We start from the raw sequence: 10,871 nt of genomic DNA, 5'->3' as shown, positions 1-10,871 counted from the left end.
GCGGCCATGTCGGCGGACGGAGCTCCGCGAATACGGGCCGCGCACTTTATACAGAGAGGGGTTCACGATGCAGACGCCCCGACTCCCACGGCCCTGCCCGGGGATCACAGGCTTAAAACTTCAGTACCCCGGAACTACTCCGGGTCTGCACACTCTGCCCCACTCAGGACCTCGCTCAGCATCCGAGCAGGCGGGGCGAGCAAGGCGGAGGAGAACCCAAGCTGTCCCGCTGACCTTTTATTCTACTCATTTTTACTCTGGTTATTGTTTCGCACCCCGTTGGGTTAAAAAGGGTGGGGCCCAGGCGAGATCAGTGCCCGCCAGTGCTGCGCAGTTTTCTCCTGGGCCCCCTCCTGGGGTCCCCTCCGCGCAGGGACCCGAGGTGAGGGAGGCGGCCGTCGGTCGGGCGCTGATGGGGGCCAGAGAGCGCCCTGGCAGATGCCCGCGCCAGCGCGTGCGAGGCCGGGGTTGCCAGTGAAACGCGGTGCCTGCGGGCAGCGCTGCACGGAGCAGGACTCGGGCCGGGTCGGCTCTGAGCCAGACCCTTGCTTCCAGCGGGGCCGCTGGCCTGGCCTTTCTAGCTTTTCTGATGTCGCCCTTTTCCTTCTTTCCCTTCCTACTGTGTCAGACGGGAGCAACATTTGGAAAGGTTTCACTATCGTGGACCTAGCGGTGACAGGCAGACTCATCTTAGAGCCGAGCGAAAGAAATCTTCCTGCCAAGTCACAAGACAGCGAGCGTGTGTGCACGCGTGCGCACACCTGTTCCTGACTGCCCCTTTTAAATCTAGAGACTCACACCAGGCCGGCTGAGGTTCTTACCTGTGTACGATATCCTGATGGCAGTGACAGGAATGCTGGAAACCTTGAAGGACTTGGTTTGCAGAAATGCAAAGGCTCCTTCGCTGAGGTCTTCCGAGGTCAGCTTCTGCAGGACCCTTCTGGAAAGCGGCCCGGCAACTCCAAGGACACCCAGCTCCTCGGTTACGTTTCTGATCTCAGCATCGTATCTGCCTCTGGTGGCTACTTCTTCAATCCATCTACATTGGAGTCATGAACACCAGCCTGAGCGTTGCCGGGATGTTGCGTGTTGCTACCGTCTTACTGCCCTGAAGACAGGCTTTGTGTCTAGAATTATCAAAAAGTCCCCGGAGGACCGCGGTAGACAAACACTTGATGTTTAACCTGAGGAAACTGAGTCCATGAGATGTGAAGTGACTGTCTGTAAATCACCCACATATACACTGGGGTCACTCCACAGAACAGAAGGGTGCTTCGATTTTAAACGAGCCACAAGACTTTTCTTAAACAGTGACAGCTCTACTGCATTTAAAGTAATGAGTCAGTCTTCAAAAATTAATGGAAACCCAAATGTGCTCTAACGCTTACATGCAGGAGGCGCACTGGGTCACTGAAGGCTGACAACACGCCTGGCGCCAGGCACAGAATCGCTCTGAGGATCACAGGAGAGATAAAAGTTCTGGCTTCAGTTCCCAAGCCTTGATAAGTTACTGGAGCCCAACTGCGGCCCGCTTATAATTCACCGAGCGGTCCCTCAGGCTCGCAAATCTCTGGGGAGGGGTTTGAGTGGACTGGGCCAAAGCTTGGCTGCCAAGACGGAACCCAGTGCATTTTGCCTGAGAGCAGAAGATGTGCGTCATTCTCTAACCACAGCCAGCGTTAGGAGTGGGCAAGGCCTTCAAATGTTTCCCATAAAAGGCTCAAAATTAAAGGAAAAATTAAAGTTGTACTTCAAGTACTGTAAAAGAAAAGCTCAGTGTCAGATGGAGTAATCTGTACAAAATGTTCTTTTTTTAAAACTTTATTTTTAAGGCAGGCTGGGCTTTAGCAATGTATTGCCCAGGTTGGGCTCGATATTGCCTCAGCCTGCCTCAGCCTCCTAGAGTGCTGAATTACAGGTGTGTACCATCATACTTGGCATACGGAATGTCCTTACTGTCTTGTGCTTACCTAAGATCATGAAGTTCGGACCCAGAACCAGTTATTAACAGAAATTCGCCAGGGGATTGGTGAGAGACAGTCAGCTCGGCATACACACGACCTTTGGGCGTCAACATGTGGCTTATGTTTGTAAAACCCACCTACACCAAATAATTAAAAATGACCTAGCGTGAGCTGAAAACCTTACACATTCCTTTAACACACATGTAAATAAAAATATGGGTGTTAACCACGAAATGCTTTCTGCTGTTATCATCTCTATCAATTGTATGAACTACCTAAACCCAAGGTTAACTGGCACTCTCATCTTAAACAATCATTTAAAGCTGTTATAAAAACTATACTTTCAATCGCAATCAATTTTATTGATGTATTTTTGAGACAGGGCTTCACTATGCAGTTCAGGCTGGCCTTGAACTCACCATACCTAGGCTGCCCTGGATTTCTAGGAGATCCTCCTACCTCAGCCTCCAAACACTGGGATTACAGGTATTGCCATCATGCCTGGCCTGCTTATGGTCAGTTTTAAGTTTCCACCGACATAATTAAGCAAAGTCACTAGGTCCTTGGATGATACAGTAAATCACTCAACAAGAATTTAAATTTGAAATGTAGCATATATTCTCTCAGTTGAGGAGTTCTGGTTTCACAGAGGTATCAAACTGTGAACTGAAGTAACACATTGGATTTTGACTTTTGAAAAAAACCCAAGAGGATGGGGAGTCGCATAGGCGTGAGCCCTGGGCACTGGCCGCCTACCTTGGGAAGGACATTGGCGAGGAGATGGTCCAGCAGCCTCGCAGAGTCCCGGCCTTTGATGGTGAACTTGCCGAATGGTGTCAGGTCAATCACCCCCACTCTTTGCATAACTTGTTTATACTCATAGCCCACCGGCTCAAACCAGTTTGTGCGGCGAAAACTTGGCCTGAAAAGCAGTGTTTGGTGTCAAAGAATGCTTTTGCTCACTGTCCAAGGGTGCAGAGCAAAGCTATTTTAATAAACTTTACCCATCTAGAAAATCCTATTTGGGGGGAACAGATTCGACTTTAAACTTAGCAAATCACATATATGTATGTGTTGAACCCTGACTTTTTTTCTTTTTTTTGAGACACGGTCTTGCTCTGCAGTTCAGGCTGGCCTTGAGCTCACTTTGTAGCCCAGGCTGGTCTCGAACTCGCAACGATCCTCCTGCCTCAGCCTCCTGAGTGCTGGGATTTCAGGTGTGCGTCACCACGCCCGGCTGAACCCTGACTTTTTAAAGCTACTCATCTGGTTGTTTCACAGCCAATGAAGCATTAATTAACTGGCACTTAAGACAGCACTTGAGGCAGGCGCAGGTCAGCAGCCTGGGGCTGCACACCCTAGAAGCGCATGCAAATCACCTGCGGAGCATTTCCCAGTGCCAGCCTTTGAGCTGAACTGTATCAGAACAATGGAGTGGAGAGGGAGCTGTCCAGCCAGAGCTTCTCCAGCACAGCTACAAATGCAAATCAGCTGCGCTTATTAACGTCCAACTTCGATGCCTTAGTCTTGGGGGGGCCTCCATGCTCACAAGACAACAGGCTGCCAGACTTTCTGGTCCAACACCTTTTTTTCGGGCACTGGGTACCAGGAATTGAACTTAAGAGCTTTTCAATGAGCTACATCCCCAACCCTTTTGTGTTTTTTATTTTGAGATCAGTTCTCTCTAAATTGCTAAATTGCTCAGGCTGGGCTTGAAGTTGAGATCCTCCTGCCTCTGCCTCCCACAGTCCTGGGATTACAGGCACACTCTACTAAGCCTAGATACATTTTTCAAAGAAAGGGCACAATGTGACTTCCAAGACCTTTGCATTAGTTAATGACAGAGCTGGGTCTAGAGCAAAGGTCTCCTGGCACGTGGTGAAAGGTCCTTTCTACTTCACAAGTCAGACCTCTAACTCAGTATATTAACTTCAGAGCAGGATTCTGGGTCTGCAAAGTGAGTTCTCAGCAGCTTAATTATTAAAATGGTAGAAGAATTTCAGGCCAGATCAAAAAAGCACAAAGTGAACAATAGAGCTGGCATTTATCTCAGGCATTTAGAGAAAAGCCAAACCAGTACGTGGCCACCAAATAATCAAGGTTGGCACCCTGTGGAGCCCAGATGAGCTCGCAGCTACCTGCTCAGTAGCCTTCACAGAGCTTAGAGCTGATCTTCAAGTAGACGTTAGAACTGTTTACAGAGGCAAAACAGCAGCTCGAAAACGGAGGTAACAGCTTTCAGGTTGGCTACTTGCTTTCCCCCGGTTTATAGATTCTCATGAGAAAAAATATATGATCACAATTCAGCTCAAGTACAGGACAGGTGGTGCTTTCCAGGGGCCCATGGCCTGGTTCTGATGGTTTATTTTATGCCTTAGCTTAACTTGAAAGCCTGAGCTAATCTATCAACCATGCACACGACCTGCATGGCTTAGCACTGCGCACACACACACACCACACACGCACTAGAAGTGAGGGGCTATTTCATGATGAGCAGGAAACCCCCAAATGTAGGTCTTTTCATTCTGAGGTTTTGTACTGTGTGATTTGGCCATGATCCTAAAGCCATACAAACCTTTGAGAGGCAACTGAGGTCATACGGGGATTTGGCAGGGTGAGGAAAGTTCCTCTGCTTTGCTGGCAAAAATGCCGAGTGACAGAGGCATGGCCAGGCTGCTGCTGCAGCTCTCAGGGCGGGAAGGGTCCGCAGCTCTCTGTGTCCCGTCCCCTCGCTGCTGGGCTCCACACCTGGCCAGCACCCAGACGAACCAGCCACGCACCTGTACTGAGTGTCCTGGCCCGGTCTGTAGAACCAGTGTGGCTGCTCCCAGCCCGCGTGGAAGCCCATGGAGCACTTGGGCGCCAGGGTCTCATAGAGCCCACTGACGCGCTGCGTGGGCCGCCCGGCGAAGCGCTCTTCCTTGGGATAGCCAACTGGAAAAGGAGAGCCGGCACTCAGGATGACAGATGCTCCCAAGGGATTCAGAGAGTGAAAAACACAGGACCCGAAAGCCAGACGCACATGCAAGAGTATGTGTGGAGTTTATGTGAAAGTCAAAGCTGTCATTTATGTTCATCATCAAGGGATAAAGTGAAAAGATATTTAAAACTTGAAATAATTAATAATGCACAATACTGTTAGGGTCCCGGACCACCTCCACCCAATGAACACCATAAAGAGCATCTAGTGTTGGACGCTGTGAACACTTTGTACAACTGCAAATCTGTACTTCACCGATGTTGTTGAATCCGTAGGATTCTCTGGCTTTGGCCTCAGTGTACTGAGTTGTGGTCCATTTGCCGTAGCGGTTGGGATCCAGTTCTATCAGGTCAAAAGGAGGCTCTCCCTGCAGGATCCAGTCACTGAGGTACTTCCCTACCCCGCCAGCGTGGATTATGCCATACCTTTTGAACACAGAGACAGATGCCCACTCACTATCACAGGTTGTTTTCAAGTGATCACAGGTCCAGATATTTTACAGGGCCTCCAAGTTGGAGTGTTCTGTGCTCTTCTGAGCACTAAGGGACATCATCTTTATGCTATCCACTTTTCCATTTAAAATGTACTTAGGCATCCAAATTAAACATGCCTGACTTGATAGCTGGTCTGTTCCCACAATGCTGGGAGAGGTGTGCCTGCAAATTAGCCTCCACCTCCTAGCTTTGGAGGAAAAAAGGGTGTGGGCGAGTGAGGAGGATGGAAGTGGAGGACAGGGCAGTGTGGCTGACTCTCACCAGCTCTCCTGAGCTCTGACTGCCCTGGCCGAGGGGAAACTGGAAGGGAAAACTCATGCCCCTCAGGCTCGGCTTGGACCTGCTTGGGCAGTGGCCTCTTTGCAAGGAGCCAGGGCTGTGGACTTGAAAGCACTGAGCCCAGAAGCCTTCACCTGGGCCCTGCAGGGAGGTGGAAAGACGCTCTGGCACCTGCATTTAGCAACTATTGGTCACTTAGTGGGCAAGACTGGCTTGCTTTCTACTCAGTAAGAAGATGCCTGATGATGAAGAATGTGACTGCGTTTCTGCTATCACAGTAGGGAGACCACTCTGGAGGGCGGCGGGTGGTCATGGGCAGTTCCACCCACTCACGCTTGTCTAACGAAGACCTTCACGGTCTTCACCTACCTCAACGGTAGGTTTATCTGTGGTTCAGTCAAGAGAAGCTCCTGAATAATCAAAGGGGCCCGAGACTTTGGGAGAGAACCAAGGTTAGGAGCTACCTGGGCAAGAGTGAAATGCAAGACCCTGGCCACCAAAGGACAGCAACTCAGCAGCCAGAACCACAGGTTCTGAGGACACGGGCGGAGCCCAGCAGACCAGAAATACTAACGGCGCTCCTCCCCACAAGACGCCAATTTTGCTACATTGGAAAACAGATGTCTGGGTCGTTAGACGGCTATTTCTCAAGGAGAGTAAGAGGCAGCCGTGCACATTCACCCTTCTCTGGCATCGCGGTGCTCGGCGCGGCAGAGCCGGCCTGCGTCAGTGTGAGCGCGGTCAGTGGCCGGGTGAGATGGGGAAGAAAGAGTACTGAAGCTGCACTATGCGGAGGAGTGGATTTGACATCAATCTTCGCCAGATTAATGGGAAAAATATTAGAAATAAAACTTCAAAGAGGCAATGGAATCATTAATCAGAAGCAGCACAGGAATTACAGAAAACACATCATGTTGGGCAAACAAATTATGGTGACAAATGCATCAGGCACATTATATGTTTGCTATTTTGAATTATCTTTGTCACATTGTACCATGAAAAATCCTCGTAAAATGGAGGCAAATTGACCTGCCTGAAGGTAACAGCATGAAATGAGACGAAAATGGCAGGAAACAGACAAAGAAAACTTCAGGAAATGGTTGTCTTTCTGTGTGCTAACCTTTAAAACCCACACGGGTAATTAAGCCATTATAGAGTCAGCATTTTAACACTGAAATTTTTTCTCTCTTGTATTATCTCTTGGCCATAAAAGAGAAAATTCTCTCTCTTTCTTCAGTATTTTCCTTTTTTGTCCTGAAATTATGGGACCAGAACTTAGCTTAGTAAGTGATTCTATAATCACTGCTGGGTTCACACAGATACTCACCCAAAGCCCACAGCCACCCAGTAGTTCCGGAGCCCCTGGTGCGGGCCCACCAGAGGCAGGATGTCAGGGGAGTAGGTGATGGGGCCGTTGACCACATTGATGATGTTGGCTTTTTGCAGGACTGGAACCATCTCCATGGCCACTTGTACATGTTCCATGATTCGGTCTAGGTCAGACTCGAAAAGTTCCTTTCCAAAGCCTGGAAAGACACCGCCCTGTGGTCAGCATGCCTTCGCACACAGACAAGCACTCTGAGATGATCGAAATCTAATCAACGTTTGCTGCCCTCAGGAAGCCACCCCTTACACTACAGGGAATAACCATGCTACTGTTCTGGAAACAAATCGCTTTTTTAATTTACAGAAATTTAAATGTATGTATATTAAACTTCCACTGTTTAATCCAATCATGATTTTAAAAATACAAAGAACAATAATTTGGCTTGTTAGGAGAGCTCTTTACCCTTCAATCAACCTTCAGCACCTGCCTCACCCCCACCTCCTGGTGAGGGCAGCTGGGAGGGAACAAAGTCCCACCAGGACCCCCGGAATGGGCACTGCTGCTAGATCTGGGAGGACAAAGGCTGAGCCCCTCTGCCCTCCAGTGGTGAAGGCTTCCTTCTGCAGCTGTGCCCATGCCCTGCCTGTGCAGATGGGGCCTCCAATCTGTCCTAAAGTGACTGAAAAGCCCTAAGTCAAAGCAGGGCCACAGATGTACTACATCGCCACCCATCCCAGTGACTTCCTCAGGCCAGCCCCTCCTGCAGGGGCCGCATGTAGAGCAGCTGTGGGCAGCTGCACAGAGGCTTCAGGCCACCAGGGCTGGGTGGGTTAGGATGCGTAGCACCCTTACCCTGGGTAGGCAAGCAGCCGCCCAGCTCTGCCTCCAATGGGTAGGATCTCCACCTTGGTTAACTTCTGCCTTTTTGAGGAGGTGCTGGGCCATAAGGGAGAGAGGGGAGGGAGAGGAAAGCCCAAGTTCGCACAGCCAATCAGCAAAACCAAAGCCCTGAGGCCAGCTGTCCCACCTCTGGAAAGGTTGCTTGGGATCAGCTCCTGTGGCATGACCTGCTGCTTGTTGGAGGGAGAGGTTCGTTCTCCACCCCAAGTTGCTTATTAAGGCATAATTCTGAGCCACATGCAGGCATTTATGTGTACATCCCAGCACAGTGAGAAGCTGAGACGGAAGAGTCGCAAGTTCGAACTCAGTCTTGACAATTTAGTGAGCAGCTGTCTCAAACTGTTAAAAACAAGTCCTCTCTGGTAATACACACACACACACACACACACACCTGTCATATTTCAGTACCCCAATGACATGTTAGCTCCCTTTATTAAAACCTAGGCATCCCAAATCTTAACCTGGCCCTGTGGAAACATTTCACGAGGAAAAAAAGAACTTATCTCCCTCACAGAACTTGAAGGAGTTCACAGCGCCCTGCTGCAACACGCAGACAGGGCCTGTGCTGTCCCTGGGTTCCTGGTGGCCTGTCTGTGGTCCGACCTGCCTGCTCTGCTAGGCTCTCTGCCCTTCCTTCCCAGTGGGTGGTGTCCTGCCTCTGCCCCCTGCCCTGGGTCACCTGTGGAAGCCTGAAACTGCTGTAAGCAGGCGGAAGGCAAGGCGGGAAGCTGGAGGTTGGCAGGGGCAAAGGGCGCGCCTGGAGTCTTTCCCAGCCACTAAGACAAGAGCACACCTTCTCTCTTTGCTCACTTCTTGTGGTGTCCTTGAGGGTGGTAGAAACAGGCACCCCAGGGACAGCACCCGAGGGGCACAGGCATCTGCTCAGGCAAGAGGACACACCTGTTTTACTCTGCAGCTGGCCCACCCTGGGCCATGTGTTTCTGGCCTGCAGGACCCACCTGGAGGAACACCGCTGGTGACCCATGTGTCCTGGACCTTCATTCTCTCCTGATTCTCGTAGGGTCCAAACAGAAGCCCATCCCGTTCCTGGCGCAGGTAATACGACCCTTCCAGGTCCCGGAGCACAGGGAGCTCTCGCTTCAGAGCCTGCACTTCTGGGATGGTGGAGGTGACCACGTACTGATGCTGGACGGGGATGAGAGGGTGTTCCAGGCCAATCATCTTACCCACTTCGCGAGCCCAAAACCCTTAGGGAAAAGAAATCACTTAAAACTGGAGCCACATATATAAACATAGTACGTATACCACTGATAGGACAACTTATATCAACATTATTCAGGAGGATTGTGTTCTCGCGGCGAAGTCTAAAGACTGCCGTCGCAATCTGCAGCGTGTCATTGCAGGTTGGCTCCTCCACTTCCCAAACGCTCTCTCCAAATCTGCCGCCCAGACCTCCAAAGCTACAAGACTGCTTGGCTTATTTAAAAATTTGAAAATGTACACACTTTAGAACAGATGGCACATTAAGTTTTTATCTATTATTTTTAAAGTCCAGCTTGAATGAGTTTTTTGTTTTGTTTTGGTACTGGGAATCGAACTCAGGACCTTGCACTTGCCAGGCAGTTGCTGTCCCACTGAGCTATATCCCTGGCCCTGTTTGATAATAATTTTGAGTAATCCTTCAAATTATTAGAGAATTCTATTTTAGTATTTTTTTTTTGGTACCAGGAATTGAACTCAGGACCTTATCAGACAGGCACTGTGCCACTGAGCTATGCCCCTGGCCTCTATTTTAGTTGTTGCTTTAGAGGTTGCACTTTTTAAATATTTAATAATTTCTGGTTCTGCTTTTTAAAACTCTGATAGTAAATTCCGAGCTCTCTCTCTTGAAGTTCCAAGCTGGACACAGAGTCACAGTGATGAGTCAGCCCGGGCACTGACACTGTGCTCTGTAGGGTCGAGGTCTGCTTAGTTTAACCAGCTCACCCTCACCCCGTGTCGCACTGCTGTGCTCTGGCCAAACAGTTACTTTGGTCGCACTTGTGAGGTAACTCAGAGATGGGCTCCCTTTGACAAAGCGGAAGTCCTGCCTGTGGGCAGCAAAGCCACTTGTCAGTGTTAATAATTTAGACACTGAATATATTCTTACTAGTGGGAAGATATGACTTGTCAAACTCAGGACTCTGTAGGAAAATATAGTAAAGTCACAGTTATGTACACTAGAGCACTCTTTAAAAAATAAATGGCCAAAATACTTATCCTAGCAACTCAAACTACTATAGCATCTTCAACCTACTTATTGCAATTAAAAACTTAAATGGAATAAAATTAACTCTCATAGTCAAACATATTTATGGATTTCTGAGTCCAATTTCTTGTTTGTTTTAATATACTTCATTACTGAAATAAAATGAAAATGTGTGCGTGTCAGGTAAAGCAAGCTCAGCCCTGTTTTATGCTCTGTCACTGGTGTCTGTTGACATTCTTTTGCTCCATACATTAATCAAATTAGCCCAACTCTAGCCAAGATTATACTTCAATCCCACCACCTTCCAAGGAGAGTCAAGTACAGAAGGGTCACTCTAAAAATCTACCACTGCCACCTCAAAAACAGCTGAAGAGCCAATAAAAATGACCTCCATTTTTTAAAGACACAATGATTAATAGAAAGGATATTAAAATAAAGGGTGAAGAACCATGAACAAGTTCACTTCTACACGGTGTCATACAGTGACAATGATGGTCTGGTTCTCTGACCCAGAAGCAAAATCAAGCAATTCTTTTTCGTTGAACAATGGGCTTCACATTAGAATGCTCCAGTCATATTTCTGATTTGCAGTACTCAGAGAAATCTTAAGCAAATTTTACAACACTATCTCAGGTGCAATAGGTCAGCTGGAAGTGAGGTCAAGAGAAACACTGTCATCACGCAGGGAGGCTTCCCTCACAGCAAGCAGGACTTGGCC

General features: G+C 48.8%; 1 protein-coding gene across 1 annotated transcript in view; it reads right to left on the bottom strand.

Annotated features, from left to right (window-relative positions):
- Positions 1 to 10,871, bottom strand: part of Dmgdh (dimethylglycine dehydrogenase) — a gene marked incomplete at its 5' end in the record, with an annotated part of 57,405 nt that overhangs the window by 31,285 nt on the left and 15,249 nt on the right. The window contains 7 exon segments of the mRNA XM_013514886.1: positions 822 to 1,039; positions 1,971 to 2,101; positions 2,721 to 2,886; positions 4,745 to 4,898; positions 5,200 to 5,369; positions 7,045 to 7,243; positions 8,904 to 9,152. Coding sequence (XP_013370340.1) covers positions 822 to 1,039; positions 1,971 to 2,101; positions 2,721 to 2,886; positions 4,745 to 4,898; positions 5,200 to 5,369; positions 7,045 to 7,243; positions 8,904 to 9,152 — 1,287 coding nt within the window.

The sequence above is a fragment of the Chinchilla lanigera genome, unplaced genomic scaffold (genome assembly GCF_000276665.1).
Source record: "Chinchilla lanigera isolate Chin_1 unplaced genomic scaffold, ChiLan1.0 scaffold00024, whole genome shotgun sequence".
NCBI lineage: Eukaryota > Metazoa > Chordata > Mammalia > Rodentia > Chinchillidae > Chinchilla > Chinchilla lanigera.
This window is presented reverse-complemented; position numbering and strand designations above follow the sequence as displayed.